The following is a 17356-nucleotide window of genomic DNA, read 5'->3' as shown; positions in this document are numbered from 1 at the left end:
TTTTATTTCTAAAAGACGTACAAGTAGATTTAAGCTCCGCGGAGCTCCATAAATTTTGATTCGAGTCACACGTGGACCGTCTGCTGATCGTCCGATCACCTGTTGCAATGATGTTGGCTTTAATAATAAGGCCACTGTCAACTCCATCTTGGATATTTCTTGCACAATTGCTTTCGATTTTATCCAACTAGATATAGTGGTTTAAGTTATTCCCTGAACACTGGTTCGCTCAAGGCCGAGAATAGCCTAAACTGACTGGTTTAGTTATATTCTGTTAATGCATTTACTAACAGCTTCATATATTATAACAAAAAAACAGGAAACATGACATTTTTTTTTCTCTCTCCTGGTGAAGGAGTAGTCCCAAAGGATCTATAAATGATCCCCGGCAAGACGTGGGACACAAAGTGTGCTGCTTTCCAAAGGGCCTTGTCGACATGAATCAAGAAGAAAAACGAGGAAGTGCACACAAACAACAAAACATTTGTGTGGTTAGTGGTTTGTTTTAACATAGTTAGATAAGTGGCTTATATAATATCATTAAAATATAAATTTATTTACATACGTATGCAAACACACAATGTGTGCGAGTGTAAATATGTGCGTGTAGAGTAATTCTTACACCCTGTCTTTTTATTTTATCTTTTTTTTAGCAGTCTCTGAATATGGTTTTTATTGCCATAAAAAGTCGTCACTTGAACTCCATGCCCCACCCACCCCCCTCCCTCAACGTCTACCGCGTGCTCACGTGCCTACAAACACACACACCTGTAAAGTTTGACAGACTCACACACAAAAACACACCATTCCTCTTTGGGTAAATCCCCAGAAACCAGTCTGTTGGTGTCACTGTCCTTGTGTTGGGTCCTCGTTAACTGGACGCTAATCGCTTTTCTTGTGAAAGGATGCCAATGGATTTTTTTTTTTTTTTTTTTAAGAAAAATAAAGGCTTCTATCTTCAAGGCAACGCTGTGATAAAAAGCTTGAGATGTTGACCCAGTTGTCTGAGAAAGTTTTTATTCTGCAGGACCTCTGAAACCCAACCCCACAGAAATCCCTCAAAGTGCTTATTGCTTCTCGGCTCGCTCCTCTCTTGTTTGTAGAACACTGTTCCGACACTGGAAGCGACACCTTGCATGAGAACGAATCAACCACCCCTCTTCGACACAGCCATCTTTCACTTGCTCCACTGAACGCAGGGGCCGACAGGTGACTGCTTTACCCTTTGCAGGTGTAGACCTCTTCCCTCTGTGTGCACTGCTTGCATTCGACGTAGCAGCACCAGCGCACCTGGCACTGGCACGGCCTGGTCACCTCCCTACTTTGAGTGTTGTGGCCTCGTCCGCAGCAGATAGCGTCGCAGTTCTTGTCCTTGTAGCACTTGCGGGCCGCCGTGCCCGATGAGTATTTGCTGGGTCTGCAGAAACTCGGTGAGTCCTCGATGTGGAGCAGGTCCATAGTGCGGGGGATTTGGTCGTTCAAGCCAGGCAAGGGCTGTTGTTGCTGCTGTTGCTGCTGCTGTTGCTGCTGCTGCTGCTGCTGGTTCCGGCCGGTGGAGATCTCTCCCTCCCCGGTGGCCTCGTTGGTGGAGCTGCCGACCTTGACGGAGGTCTCGTAGCGCTGCTTCAGCTGCTTGCCGATCTCGTGGAAGGGTAGGAGCTGCCTCCAGCAGGTCTGGACGGTGCAGGAGCCGGAGACGCCGTGGCATTTGCAAGTGGTCTCCACTCCAGCCTTGATTACCTGGGGGCAGACACAGAGCAACGCTGTTAACTACTGTGGAACTTTAAAGCATGTAATTTAATAAGCCTTTGTTTAGTAAGCAGCACTTGAAAGAGAGAATTACCCAAATATGCACGTAATTAGATGACTATAGTGTTTTGGGAGGGATGGAGACATAATGGAAAATTATAACATTCATTATTCTTTTTCATATCATAATAAAAAGGAAAATCAGAGGCTTTGATTTTTGCTTGTGAACTAAACAAGAACAATATAACACTGTCTGAGGCTTCATATAAAAGTGAATAATAGTTGGTGGGAGGTTTGATTTTGTTATGACAACCACAGATGAAATTTTGATTAAACCCTGTTATGGTTATTATGATAAGTGAGGGGAGGTTGTAGCTAAGAAGGACCCACAAAGGCAATTCATTCAGACAGCCCTGGGAAAGACGAAACAGTAAATGTGTTTCCTAAACCGAGAACTGATTGACCCAAACTCCAAGTGTGGTAATTTTGTCATAACACAGAGCTAAGTCGTGGAAATGCTTGGAAAGAGAAAGCTCGGTAAAGAATGTCAAACATAATTGCAAATGAAACACAGAGATTGTAAGGTGAAAGGACAATAACACATTGTTTTAACGCCTCTTGACCTCTTAGCGGGCAGCCATAGTTCATTTCTGCATCAACCACAACGTTAAAAGCAGTGCGTGTGCAAAAATCAATGACAATAACACACAGTCTTAGACGGGGTTTTGGCCCGAATCTACATTTCTTTTCTCAGACTGTGAAAGAGATCGTGGAACAGGAAGTGCATATTCATCACACCAGCAGGTCAAGAAAATTTGATAGGTCAGCTTTTAAAATGTCGGGGGGATGCAGAGGCTAGCACATTCCAGTTTCGTCCTCCGTGTGGGAATCCATCCTGAGTGAATGCGGTACACCTCGCTACATGTGCAAATCACCCCCCAAAAAAGAGGAAAAACAGCGTTGTAAATCTTTTATCACAACTAAAATCTCCTGAGAGATTGGATTTTGGAGAGCCAAGCTGAAAAGGAAGAGCCTGCATGGGTCTTCTGGGAGAGTTTTGTGTCTGCTAACATTTGGGAAGTGTGCCTCTACTATAATTCATTCTGAAACCAAAACGAAAATGGCTACAATAGGAGAAAAGTAGAGTCAAAGAAACATATTCCAGACCTTTAGTTTGCTTTGGCTTGACAGATTAAGACCATTCCCTCCATTCCCTCCTTTTTTATTTTGCCATTAAAAACACTTCCAGGATGAAAAACCCATATTTGCTCACCACAAACAATTGCTGAGTGGTGCCAGAGCACAAACGAGGGGCTCTGCTAATCTAATCTGAGAGAAGAAAAAATACAAATATTGACTAATGAGCACTTTCAGATTCACCAAATTTATCGTTGCGATTATTTAAATAAGTTTAAGCTTCTTTTTTTCCATGTTTTTTTGGAGATTGATGAAATTCTACATGAATTTTCCCCTCAGTAACAATTCCTCTCTCCCAAGATGCCACGCGTGTAAATCAAGATATGTCATTCTACTGTGGTCGTATTAAATTCCTCTTTGGTCACTTTAACTGTATATTTGGACGGAGCGCTTTGTCTTGGACAGCAGTCTTTTACCAGCGCCGTAATGTAATGTTTAAACTGCAGCTTTACAAAAGCAGATGTCAAGATACGGCGGTGCTTTATATCCGGGATAAGGCGCACAATGGGTCAGCACTTCATGTTGCTGTTTGTCTACATAATTACACAGAACTCAGACTGTATTGTATTATTGCGTTTTTCCCACAGTTTAAGTGACTCATGCGAGCCAACATTTCTGTTCAAATACCGTCCGTCGCTCCAAATGAACTCTGACCCTGTTCAAACTGGTTGCTTTATGAGTGTGTCCTGGTAAGAACCCGGACTTTTGTTGCGTTCGCATGTGGAAATTATGACTTTAATAAAAAGGCAAATTAAGCTGACAGTTGGAGCAAATATACGGCTGTGAAATTATGTTGTGATGAAGCTTTCCTTTGAACGCAACTCCCTAAAACCTTTCTAGCATTACCGAGGTGCACATGAAAAACTATCGGCCACAACTTAGAGTTTAAAGTTTTGCCAAATCATAAGCTAATAAAACACTTGACTGTGCTGTCAGAGTCACAGACAATCTATGATAATCGGTGTAGGAGTGAATGTAAAATGAAATGAGACCAACCATCATCAAGTCATGAACTCAAACGAAGCAAGAAAATCCATGAAGCTCATGCCTCGTTACTCTGATTTGTCTTTGGTTAGATCTTGCCTGATAGGTGAGAAAGCATTAGTTACCTTCATGCCCACATTTGTGTTGTGCATGTCCACACGTGCACGCAAGTCCTTGTTGGAGCGTTTGCCCAGGAAGTCCTTCACAAACTTGTTGGCGTATTTAAGGTTGTCTCCGCACCCTCCCCACTGCCACGCCTTGCGGTTCTCCAGGTCCGGGGCCTCGTCACATGTGCAGCGATCCATGCGTCCTGCGCTGCAAGCTTTGGCCATTGCGTGGGTCAGACCCGCCGAGGAGATGGCGTACAAGAAGGCTGTCTCTTTAAATCCTGGGAAAGCATATTGGAGAGTTTTAAAATTCACAAGTTTTGTTTTTAGAGTTAATTTAGGGGAGTGTATCTCCACCATACCTCTTTTTAGTATGTTGGCTCGGTGGCGTCCCTCTAAGGTGCAGTTCCACCTCTCGAAGCGGAACTGATACTGGCATTCTAGGGCGCTCATGGTGATGGCCTCTTTCAGGGTCTCCGCCACGCCCGGGTCTCGTCTGCACATCCTGCGCTGCTTCTTTTCCAGTTTGAGCCGGTCGCACAGCTTGTAGTGGGCCCTGCCCGTGTTCTCCTCCGGTAGAGAGTTCAGTGGCAGGATAGACAACGGTTCATTACCTGTCAACCTAGAGGAAAAGATCACACACGCCGTCAGGTCAGCTGAAACGGTGCACACAGAGGGAGTGGACACAAAGTGATAAAGTATCTAATAAAGAACAGGATGCTGACCTTCCTGGATAAACAATAAAAGTTGCAAAGATATACTACATAAACAGCTCAGGAAGCACAGCTGGGGCATATAATGCTCAAAAGTTTGGTTAATGTTCAAATGATTTCAGCTGCTCAGTGGTTAATGTTCAGGGGAATTCAACATTTGCTGGAGATTGAGATCAACCTCCAGCGCAGGCGTGTCTGAGTAGAGAGCAAATTCTCGGCAGAGGTGCAAAAGTTCTTCCTCTTCAGAAAGCTCCTGACACCATTTTGTCCAGTTTGAAATTATAATGTATATTATAAGTAACAAAGCGCTCGGCAAGCGTGGGGACATATTTTAAACAGCAGCTCACATGCCGTGAGCGTGACAGTCATGCCACATGCATGTGAAACAGTAGCCAGCAGATGCAGGGTTTAATATTTATATCACATCCTCACAGCAGCATTGTGTAGGTTTAAACATGATCACACAGCCGGATTTACACTCTCATTATAGAACCCTCATAACAAAAGTCCAGTGTTCGGGATCTTAAAGCTGCAATCCATTTGAAATATAACAAGCAGAAGTCTCAGCTCTAAACATGGTATGGAGAACATGTGGTGGACTTGCACTCCTTTCGTCAGTTTATTTAAGGGAAGCGTATATAAAACACACAAAGCGGGGGACTGCCACATAGCTGGCAAAACCGACGACCAGCGTTCTGAGGTTGTGATGGGGAAAGCAGAGCATTACTTTCATAAACACACACAGGGGACATGACTGTCAGCCTGTGACCATTTTGGTCACACCAACTGACAGGACTGGCACTGCAGTTGTTCATTATGTGTAATTTCTGGCCTCCTTTACACCCTTAAAGTGAAACTGAAGAATAAATGGATTTACAGGTTTTGCAAAAGCGCAAGTCCTCTGACCTACGCGCCGTTGCAGCCGGACTTCAGACTTTGAAAGGACACTCGTGCGTGAACTGACAACTCACTGATGACTTTGATGAAAATGCTGGATTCACCGTAGACTGACATTTACACGCTCCATCCTTGTGAGGGAGCTAAGACGAGGACTGAAAACATCACGCTTTGTCTTATTGACACAGCACGTGAACAGTTACAGGCATCACATATTTGGAATCACAGCCACTGCATTTGATGTTTGCTAAAATACAGCGTCACGTGTCAAAAATTAGGAAGTTTAAATCTTTTATATTTCACAAACCAGACTCTACAACCATCTGTTTGCTGTCACAAATTTATCGACAATCCTGAGCTGTTCCCGTCCTGGTTGTTGAAAGTCTACACACAGCCAAACAAATTAAGTCCAGCGGCATGACTGTGAAGAGTAACCCCAGCGAGGCTGAATCACACAGCTGTGTCAAAAAAAAATAAAATAAAAAAATATATAATATTTTTATAAATGTGCAGAGCACCTGCCGGATGTCCACCCCAGGTTAGTTAACGCAGCACAAGTGCTGATCGGCCATTCGCATTAGTTACGTTATTTTTAGAGAAGATTCTGTCACCGCTCATTTTCACTTGAGTCTCTAACAGGAGGTCACAGGGGTTCTTCAACAAGAGATTTGTTTTATTAAGTCCAATAACTGACTGAAATGTTTCCCCTTGAGTCTTCAGTTTCATACCGGTGGACTTAATAGTTCGCAGATGCGATATTTTCCTTACAATGCGTCCGTAGCTCGTTTGAGAATTTGAGGCAGTCAAATCGGAAGAGGGAGTCATCAGGACTGGCTCTCAGATTGGGTGAAAATGGTTTCCTTTTTTTACGAAGCGCGATCGCCTTCTCTTAAGTTGTCTGACAGCTATGAATTTGAAATGGAAACGTGGCAAGCTGCGTCTTGACAGAGGCCGCCCTCCTAGCACGCTTACGAGAATAAAAAATGTATGCTTTGAGGCGTGCAGGGAAAGACTCACACGAGGCACGAGAACTGTCTGCCTTTTGATCGAATGACATTTTCCTCTCAGTTGTTTCACGCATTGATAAAAATAAAAAAAACACTCTGATAACAAAGCCAATGGAAACACACTTAACGTCTGAAAATAAATAAACCCAGCTGACACAGTATGTGTCATACACATGATTGACAATTGTTCCAAGACATTTCTTTGGTAAGCAAGCAGTCAGGGTTTGAATAATGGCTACACATGGAGTCAATTGGAAATATCAGTAGGGAAGTATAACTAACAAATAAAATTTGATATTTTTAACACTACAAGGAAGTAGTTTACTACTGCATATGCCTCCAATAAGACTGTGTTATTCAGCTGAAAACTGATGAGCATAATTTCACTAATGCCGCTAACATGACGCGCACATTCCTCAGCAAGACATGCACAGCAACGCGTATCAGTGTCAGATCTTCCAAAGGCCCACATGCCTTCCAAAACAAGAGAGAGTCAGAATGACAGGCCTCATCTGTCTGTGTGACGTCTGCCTGTCTGAGACAAAAAGATGGTCTGAGTGAAGCTGGAGGGAGGCCAAAGATGACATGACACTGATCTCAGCGCTACTGCCTCTGTGGCTTTCTTTTTTTTTTTTTTTTTTTTTAACAACAAAGGCATATTTCTAGCTGCTTACAAAGGCAGCCTGAGGGACAACATGTAGAGAAGGGAGAGCTTCTTCTTCGCATCTCCAGAGAAGAGACTACCGGCATCACGGGCGCTTCAGTTCCTACTATTTGCAGTGGGATTGTGCTGTTGAGTATCTTAAAGGGAAGAGCCGACGGCATTCATTTGACGTTAATTCAAATTCACAGGAAATTAAAGACAATATTTTCTCTGGATGCGGGGGACTCCTGCTGTCACACAAAAGGGTCCCGCATACCAGTATGGTGATCTGAACAAAAGAAATATCGCTCTGCTGGAGAATGAACCCATTCAACTCACTTGGAGGGGAAAAACAAAAAGAACTGGAAAACATCTCAGTGGTTAAATCCGAAATATGATTAGAGATCGGAGCTTGAAATCTACACACAAATGGAAATTGAAAAGAGAGCGAATGGGAGACAAAGACAATGAGCCTACAAAACGTACGACATTTCTTTCCTTTACCATCTGATTAAACTAAGAACCTGGACAAAAACAACCAATTGCTAATGAATTAATGCATGACCAAAATGGTGCAAATGATTATTATCTTCATTAGCAATTTTCTCTATTAAACGATCCATTGATTGATTGGCAGAATGTCACAAAACAGGTAATGATCATCAGAGGAGAAAATGCAAAAGGAAAAAGTGCAGCTTTGAGATTAGAAAATGGTTTTGGTCGGGTTTTGCTTGTAAATCTCCAAAAAGCTGTAAGACATTTATAACATGATGACAACAAAACATCAAGAATAAACATCAAACAAAGGGACAAACCACAAACCGACAGCCCAGATCTCATATCTACTAATAACACCTATTTATAAAGCGTTATTTAACAGTTTACTGACAATGCCACTAATTACAATTAATGATCTTGTTACAGCAGGTGCCTTATTGGGAGGTAGGCTGACTTGAGTATCACACAAGGTGATTTAAAGTGTTGCATGCATCGCCATAGTGAATCGGCGATGCATAATGTTTTCACATCATGGACCATTTTCTGTAGGTGTTTTTGTTTGAGGTGTTGGCACAGCAACACCAATTACGCACGGAATATAACACCAACATATAAAAGTCATTATTATCCTATGCGAGGTGGGATTCTTGCTGATGTTTGCTCAGCTTTGCTGTTTTTCCACCGCTCACACCGACGTGCCTCTACACACTCGTCGCAGGCAGACACCACTGACCCACTCTCACGCTGCACCTCCTCCGCTGTCTTTCACTTAGTAACGCTGGAGTTTGTTTAGTCCTTTCTCTCCACCTGTCAGCACCTCCCATTGCCCATGACATTTACTTTATATACATTTTCCAACGCGGCGGCGGGTTCAGCGCAAACGGCTCATTTCACGCGGTGGAGCCTCAGAGTCAAACCCCTCGAGGAAATCATTGACTAGCTCTAAACGTCGCCATCATCACCCCCTCTCTGGCTTTACATTACAGTCCTAGGAGTGACCCTCAGCTGGTAATTCTGCTCATTCTTCATTCGCTTGGTATGTAAATAGTTAAGGAAGTGTAATAACACCTAAACTCTCTTGTAGTGGAAAACAACACCGTACGTTAGCTTTCCTTCCCCTCAACAAAGCGCCTGCTCCGAGTATCAGCGACAAACACACGCAGCTTTGTAACTGCTGGTGTTATTCATATACTCACACAACCATATATAAACAAAGGAAGCTCAGTCTGTGTGTGTACATTAATCTCAAGAGGCTAAAGCGGCCCTAGCTTAAACTTTACAAACAGTATAGATGTAACACAGATTGATTGCTCACTTAAACCCACAGTCAGGGGAACAAGCCAAATATTCTCTGGTTGTTCAGATTTGATCATTTGTCGCATTTCTCTGCTTTATATTACTTTAAAGAACGTGTTTTGGATTTAAATCACGGCCCGAGCGCAAACAAATTCATGTCAAAGGGGGATCGGATTTATTTTCAACTCATATTGCCATGAGTCTCAAATGGATAATAAAGTGCACTCTAACTATAGCCACATGTGGATGCTTTTTGTTTCACTTATCTCGAACATTTCAGTTTGAATCTGCAAGTTTTGCAGGAGATACTCCGCTTACATGTTGCTCGACTAATGTGCAACCTCTACTGGAGATAACGAAACCACCCATTGAGCAATATCGGCTCAAAAACAAATTGTAGTGAATTCAGAGAAAAGTACTTCCAGCATTGTTTTTCTGTATCCCGTTGAGTTATTTTTGGCAGTTTTCAGCCAGTGTCCGCTTTAACACCACACAAGTGCTAAGCACATTTGCGCATGCAGTTACAATACACACGAGCATGTGCATGCACCCATGGGCTCATGCACGGGGGCACTTACAACCTTAAGTCAACACCTACAGGAGTCGGTCGTGGCTGAACGCGCCCAGGCAGAAAAAGCACAAAAGCCACAATTTCTCCGTCAGCCTGAACTTGCAGGTTGTGTGGTCTGGTGTCTCCTAGATCACAACCGACCCCATAACCCCCCCACCCCCCTCCTCCTCCTCCTCTTTTTTTTCCTCTTCTCCGAACTTCACCTATTCCCACTGGTCAATTACTCTAAACGAATGTCAATCATTTGGCCCAGCTGTTGGCTCAAAACAAAGCCTCCTCTAGACAAAACCACCGCCGTCTACGAACCTACACGAGACAATGACAGACGTGAACATGTGTCCTGGAAAGGTTCAGCTGTCATGAAGACAAATAACCACGCTCACCTGTGGTTAATCTGCGCATGGTAAAAAACGGTATTGCTCATTAACTTAAACACATTAGTTTTCGTAGGAAATTAAACTCGCCAGTGCCGATCTCCTTCTCGCTCTTTCAATTTTTCCTCCTGCCTTCGCACCATTTAAAATGCTCGTTTTTGGAGGGAAAAATTGTCTGCTTTTCTCAGAAATGTTGGATGAACTTCAGACCACCCTGCCCAAGTCCCATCTGGTGTATCACAGCCCAGGCCATGCCAGAGGTTGTAGGAATGCGAGCGTGTGTGGTGTTTTCCCTCTGGCCCACTCTAACTATGGCTGACAATGTGCTCCACAGCTTAGACGTGAATAATTGAAGAAACCATGAATCAGTGTCGGATGACTCTCTGGTTCAGGGAGTCTCCAGCCTATTGTCCACCTCAGAGGAGAGAGAAGAAACCCTGCTCTGAACTCGGACAATTTCTCTCTAGTGAAATTGCTCTCTGACTCATTAAAGACAAAGAACAGGGGAAAGAGAAAACGATTAAGTGTGAGCCTAAGATAAGATTAGTCCCGGGTTAAAAGCATTGTGTGTTGTAATTAGTCCTAGCAAGCTGTGACTGACACAGTACTGTAACGTGACAAAATGACTTTGGAAATAAAGTGGTACTAGGGGCCTGGGGACTTAGTAAGTCATTATTTGTTGAGTAACGGGCCTTTCTGCTTAGTGGGAATGTCATGCAACGTCTAGAAGTGCTGCTATTCACAGTGTGAGGGGGGAAGTCCGCTATCATTGTATGACCTAACAGGATATGATCCAATGTTATGTCATGTGCTGTCCCTTCTGGTCATTTACAACCCACACAGACCTTGTCAGACTGCTCCACTTAACCGACTGATCAGACATGTACGCTCTTACTATTTTAAATGTGAATGACGTGATGCATTAAAAGTCTGCCTGTTCTCTGTTTTTTCCCCGCACGAAGAGTTGCAATAGAGCAGAGTTTATTTTTTATTATTCGTTAAAAAGAAAAAGGAGGACTGATTTTTTTAATCCACAGAAGTGAATGCGTGCACTGGTAGCTGAGAAGTAGGACTATGGGACTTGGGTTTGGGAATGGGAGTGTGGGGCATGGTAAGAGGTTTAACTGCTATGTGAGAACTCAAGGCTTCTAAGGTCAGCAGCTCAGTTATAGTCACTGTGTGACTGGCACAGATTGGGCGAGCAGCAGTGTCCGCATGACTCCCCTGTTCTAGCCCACACCATGGCACAGAGCAGCCCTGTACCAGCGCACCGACACACCAAACACACACACATACTGTACTCGGCTCTCACCGATCCGCACATGCTGACACAAGATCCAGACGACGGTGATTTGGTGAGAGGTGAACAACGCGCGGCGTGACTGTAAACTCAACTCACAAGACAGATATTTAAACGTGTGCACGGACTGGGATTGTCAGGTTTGCTCATTTCTGCTACCCCCAGGAAAAGAAACACTCCTCTGAGTAAACTGAGCATGCAAAGTGAAACCACAAAATCCAAAACAAACCCTAGCTGTTTTGTTTTGAGTCACTCACGCCTCCATAACTTCAGTTCATTATTTACTCTTACTACTGAAAGATTAGTTTTTCCCCAAAGGCCTATCGACCCCCACAATCCAACATGTTATTTCCATTTCAAAGCTCAAACACAAACAAAAGACAAAAGTGCTGATAATTCTCTTGACATGACAATTACTTTTCTAGTGTTTTGGTGCACGCACGCACACCTCACGCATCGCCCAGAGTCAAAGAGTTTGACTCTCTGTAACTGCCTGATGATTAAAGCAGCAGCTGAAAGTCATGCGAACGGGCCATTTTCAAAATGAAAGAAAAACTCCTCCAGGGTTAATCGCAGAACGTCTTGACCCATTCACAGTGGCGGACGTCCGACGGTGTCCATTCGCAAACGAATGCTCAGGCTTTAAGGATAAATAGGCCTTCTGGGGCGAACCTTAGTGTATATAATAACACCCATTTGGCAAACACACGTGTGTTTGAGTGGAGTATGCGAGTGCATGTCAGGTCAAGCTGCTTCTATAGGGCTGTGTTTATGCAAGATGATCGTCCAGATAAAGTGCAGTAAAAGTCTAACCCTGCAGTTTTGAAAAGGATTGGTCAACTTTCTTTCATCTGTTATGAAATTCGCAATCTTAGCAAACAGGTGGATGAGATTTAAAGCAGATTTCATGTTAACTGCTGCAGAAACTTTTAACTGTGCAGGAAAAAAATACTAAAAATTTTCCTTTAGCTGGACATGAGATATGCAGCTATTCTCTAGAAGACCAAACCCTTAAGTGAGGGTTTTGTCAAACTGCTAATCTTGGCGCATGTGAGGTGCCGTGTCTCTTCTATCCCCACAAATTAGTCGGAGAAAACTCTCCTGTGGTCAAGGATGGAAAACACAGGACATAGCGGTCGCACTAACTAGCATCATCTCATCAATGCCTGACCACTAAAAGTATCTTGACTCTATATTAGTTTTCCTGTTTTGCAAATTGCCCATGTCTCCAGCTCCATCTGCAAAAATCATCAAATGTTTGAAGTCTCACGAACATGAGTTTCCTTCACTGGGAGTTTCCTCGCTGTGTCGTCCAACTACCCACCAGTGAAGTGCACTGCAGATTGGGTGAAATGAGCCGTCCTTTTGAAAACATGTTGATGATACCAGATCTGTGCGTCCTTGACGTGAGCACGCCTAATGCATTTTAACAGCCTCGTCAAACAGGTAAGCTTCAAAGATATCCAGTAAAACCGTGTTATTATGAAGCGGGAGCCTTGTGATAAACCACTACAAAGGCCACTGAAACCTTCATAACAAAGGTTTGCTCCAACTTCTGTAATTCTCAGTGATTCATCCTGTGAAACTGGAAGATAAGTTGTGCATCATTCAATTTACAGACAGGTATCTCTGCAGAAAAAGTTTATTTTTGCTCTGTATTCTTTATTTTAAATGATTTCTGTGCAGACTTGAATGCCTATACATTTAATTTCCCATTCTCTTGTTGTTGCAAAGGACAAAGTGCTAATTGAGGACCACCATGCGCTCTCAGAAGATGCTGCACCACCCTGTGGCCTCCTCTGGCATAGCATTCTTTTCCAGATGGATGTCATACAGAGTAATGAACTCAATTCTGAACGTATTAAACAGACACATAAAGAAAACAAAGCTCGCTCTTTTAAGAGGCCATGCGGTCAGTTATCTGAGCCTCCAGGTCTGTGTGATCTCACCACACTGCACCGTCACAAAGCCAGCGCTGAGAGAATCCTATCTTCTTGGCTCATGCTAAAGTGATACCCTTTGAGGTGTGGCTGTAGCCACAGGATATCCTATGAAGTTGGGAAATCCCTCTATCAACGGCGCTCCCCACCCTGCTGCACGTCAGGGCTAATCAGTCCTTAAGGCCTGGTAATGAGACGCTTGCCACCACTGTCTGCCAGGCAACGCCAGCCTGAGCCCACACTAACTCTGCTCCTTCTAATGAGCGGTAATCACCCAGCAGCTCCCCACAAACCACTGCAGGGATGCCGGCACGCACATAAGGCAGTCAAGCCAGGGGACTGGAGGGGAGAAAGAGGAGGGAACCAGAGGAAATGGTTAGATTGAGCTGCTTAAAAAACAAATTGTAACATTTTTGTGTCGTGCAGAAGAAACGAGGCTCCTTTAAAGCTTTACGCCACGCTGCCGTTTGATACACACCAGAAACTTACTCAGCGAAGTGATAAAACCCTTTTACAGCTGCATACTGAAAAATCACTCCTCCTCAATAAATGTACACACATCCCATTTGTTATCCTGTTGTTTTTGGCACGCTGCCTCACTTAATGGAGAGCTGAAAACAATAATACCATCTACGAGGGCATCAGCTCAGCTTCAAAAAAAACAAACTGACGACAGAGAGTTTAAGGATATTGCAGTAATTAAATAGCAAGCCCAAGCAACCACTATATTTGCTTCTTCCGGATGATGCGGTGCCTCTGTGATTGGTAAATCCCAGTTGCATGACTGTGGCCAGCCTTCCTGTATATGTCGCACATGAACTAAATAAAAACAAACTCTTGACTCAGTGTGAGGACTCACATTCTGTGCAGTTTACAAGACCACAGAATGACATGCCTTTCACCAAAACTCAAATTTAAACCAGCACAGTTGTCTCGGAAAGTACTCCCGAGCCCTGCCGGGGTCGACTGAGCGGGCAAATCGCTTCCCTCCGCAGCACGAAATCCGCACAAACCCTCACCAAGGTGTACGTTCAGCGAGGAGCGCGTGGTGAGCGTCTTCGATTTGGTCTCCATTGATAACGGATTTAGCAGGACCAACACCTGCCACAACAGGCTGAGGGAAGGAAACTGAGTGTTCAAATTCTTGTGGCAAAGGATGACAATTTAAGCGGGTGCCTGACTACGCCAGGAATCCCACCCCACCCTCGGCTGAGCAGACTATGGGCAGGAGAGATTGTGTTTATGTTACACTTACGCTCCACCGCACTCTGGAAATTGGGTATGCAACATTGACCCTCTATTTTGAGTAAATCAGTACCCAAGAGGCCCTAGGATGCCTCGTGCTCGTGGAATATTTATTTGAACAGGTTTGTGTTAGTGTGTCCCTCAGTCAAAGCGAAGCAAGACTGCTGCTGGAGCGTCACCGGTGTCGAGTTTCTGAGAATCTGGCCACGGGGCAGTCACATTTTGTATCTGTGTCACCTGTGCAGGCCCTTTCAGTATGTTTCATGTTCCTCAGCTGCAAGGCTAAATCATTCACTGACACTCATTCATATTCCCTTCTCGCTGGGCCGCAGAATAATAAATCTGGAGGAGTATCGTAATACCACATGTCTCTCTGCACTACACCGGCCACAGATAGAGAACAGGCTGACAGAGGGAATTGAAAACAAGTGCTAACTGAATAAGTAAATATGCATTACCATTAGGACCATTAAGGCTGATGTGAGTGCCAATTTGGCACGTCAGTCTTAACACATACTTCTTGCCAAGGGCGACACGGCAACAGGAAGGGAGACAGAAACAGAGAGCGGGGTTACATTTGTCCTTCCAATGCAATTTTAGAACTGAATTGAAACCAAAAACCATGGCAGAGACAGAGGAAGCACTTGATATGTGTACGAGCACTAAAGATGATGACGCGCTACTCAGAGGAGATATTTCCATCATACAGGCCTAATGCAGGTGCCATGCAACTTGTTGATGCCAACATTTTGTTGCAACACCCAGGAGAGCAACATTTTGAGTTAGTGCTTTCACAATTGACGCCCTTGTCTACTTTTTTGTGAGACTTACACCAGTTCACATTATTCAGGATAGCCTATGCCTCCAGGAGAAGGCAAAACCCACTTCAACAGGTCGACAGGTCTAACCCATTAGTCTCGCGGGCCCTCAGGGGACATTTCTTGTGCTCTCTTGCAGATTCACAACAGTTCCCAGATCACCTAACACTCCTGGATCCTGCACAACACCCATACCTACCATAAATTTGACTCCGCTGGAAAGGCTTCAAGTGTCATCACTCTGCAGCCTACAACCATTTGTCTCTGCGTGTGTGTTCGCAGCCAAGAGGAGCACTAACAACAGCCATCAACAAAGGAATTGGCGCAAAAAAGCGGCAACATCTTGTTTTTGCTTTGTCAATTTTCCCAAAAAGTCCCCGCTTTCAGATTAAAAACCCTCCAGCTCCAGGTGAAACATGGCTGCCCGTCCCACCTGACATGCTGACCTCATTTGAATGACCTTGGCCTCCCAGCACCGTGAACGTTCTTCTGTAAGTAAGACAGAGGAGAAAGTTGAGACTGCCCTCCTCATATGAGCAGACAAAACTGGAGTGCAGCGCGCTAGCAGCCGCTCTGAAGTGGAGATCATAGTGGGCTACACCTAAAATCCAAAGGCGTTCCCAGGGAATGACTTACTTTGAAACATACACCCCTTACACTCTTTCTAAATTAAACATAATTGTGTGAGGCATGATTCATGAAAAATTTCAGATTAATATCCCAACATGTGCTTTTTTTTCTTCTTTTTTTTTTTTTTTTTTTTTAATGGAGGCAGCAGAAAAACCCCTGCCACAGTTGTGTGATGTTTATGCTGGATGGGGGGAATTTTCTGTGCAAGCTGAGCAGACGTTTCGGCCACCAGTTCAGTCAGTCAGATTGCTTTATTGTTACCAGCTGTTGGGTCTGAGGCATATACACTCACCTTTAGCTCCGCGGCTGTTTTCAGAGTCGACTAAGGATATGATTGTACAAGTGTTTCAGCAAAAATAATCACTCCGACCGCTACCTGCCATTCAAACGCGCCAGGGGTAACTTTACAGTGGGCGCTGGCTCAATTGTCCAGGAAAGAATGGGGTGAACTCTCCGCAGCCAACATTACTCCGAGGCTGCGCAACTCAACCTATAATAGATGCTGTGTTAATAAGCTGGTCGTGTCTAAGGTTTGACTCTGCTTGTTGCATTATTTATTTTTCTAACCTGTCAGCAGCTTCGGGGAGGTAAAATCGTGCGCAAACAACCTGCTGCAGACACCAGCTGTGAGGCCTCCAAGTGACACCTCAGATATTAATTCAGTAAATCATGAGATAAATTAAAGTTCCCTTGCACAGTTCCTGATCTGATTTAAAGCCAGTCTGAGTTAAAGGGGCAACGAATGCTGTTACCTGGCTTGTTATTCAGGCACCAATCAAATCAATGAAAGCAGCATCATTGGCATGTCTGTCCAGGTCCTTACCCGAAATATGCTGTGGTGGGTCCAGGCAAGTTGAGAAGATACACTATAACTGTGAACGATAACCATCCCAGGAGTAGGTGTCCATCCAGCATTTTGCTGCGGCTCCAGGGCAGATCATTTCGTTTCTCCTGAGTAGCTGTGTAAAATCCCTTGTTGAAAGTTCAACACTTCTTATACAGAGAGGAGCTGCGCTGCGCTCCTCCCATCAGCCGAGAGAGAGAGAGGGAGAGAGAGAGAGAGAGGGGAGAGAGAAAGAGAGAGAGGCACGGCAACACGCGCTGACAACTGAACTGATTCACAATTCCCTCTCAGGTTTCACGCAGATTATTCATGCGAGTGTGTCTTAATTTATGATTGGTGTGACAGCGTCTCCTCTGTGGGCGTTTTACGCACCACACAGTCGGTCAGTGTTTGTGCAGACTGAGGTCAGTCTGAGCCGGACTGGACTCTATGATAAAATACCTTCAGCCGGTGACAGCTTCTTTCCACAATGGCACAAACCCCGCATTGGTTTGATCCAGCGCGAGCAGCAGCCCACCACACTGCCTCCTAATGTTGTTATGA

The 17356-nt window shown here is 44.3% G+C and overlaps 1 protein-coding gene across 1 annotated transcript; it reads right to left on the bottom strand.

Annotated features, from left to right (window-relative positions):
* Positions 1 to 744: 744 nt before the first annotated feature.
* Positions 745 to 17155, bottom strand: wnt9a (wingless-type MMTV integration site family, member 9A). Its single transcript, XM_084545964.1, has 4 exons — positions 16793 to 17155; positions 4400 to 4659; positions 4056 to 4318; positions 745 to 1740 (listed from the first exon to the last, which is right to left on the bottom strand). Exons 1-4 carry the CDS (start codon positions 16882 to 16884, stop codon positions 1219 to 1221), a joined length of 1137 nt encoding a protein of 378 aa, XP_084402090.1. The 5' UTR covers positions 16885 to 17155; the 3' UTR covers positions 745 to 1218.
* Between the last annotated feature and the right edge of the window lie 201 nt (positions 17156 to 17356).

This window comes from Chelon labrosus (genome assembly GCF_963514085.1).
Source record: "Chelon labrosus genome assembly, chromosome: 6".
Lineage (NCBI taxonomy): Eukaryota > Metazoa > Chordata > Actinopteri > Mugiliformes > Mugilidae > Chelon > Chelon labrosus.
Note: the sequence above shows the minus strand (reverse complement) of the source record. Positions and strands in the feature narration are given on the sequence as shown.

Coding starts and splice junctions, on each gene's coding strand:
- wnt9a (XM_084545964.1), bottom strand. CDS start 16,884: ATGCTGGATGGACACCTACTCCTGGGATGGTTATCGTTCACAGTTATA. Junction 4,319..4,399: donor AGCCAACATACTAAAAAGAG/GTATGGTGGAGA, acceptor ATGCTTTCCCAG/GATTTAAAGAGACAGCCTTC. Junction 1,741..4,055: donor ACACAAATGTGGGCATGAAG/GTAACTAATGCT, acceptor GTCTGCCCCCAG/GTAATCAAGGCTGGAGTGGA.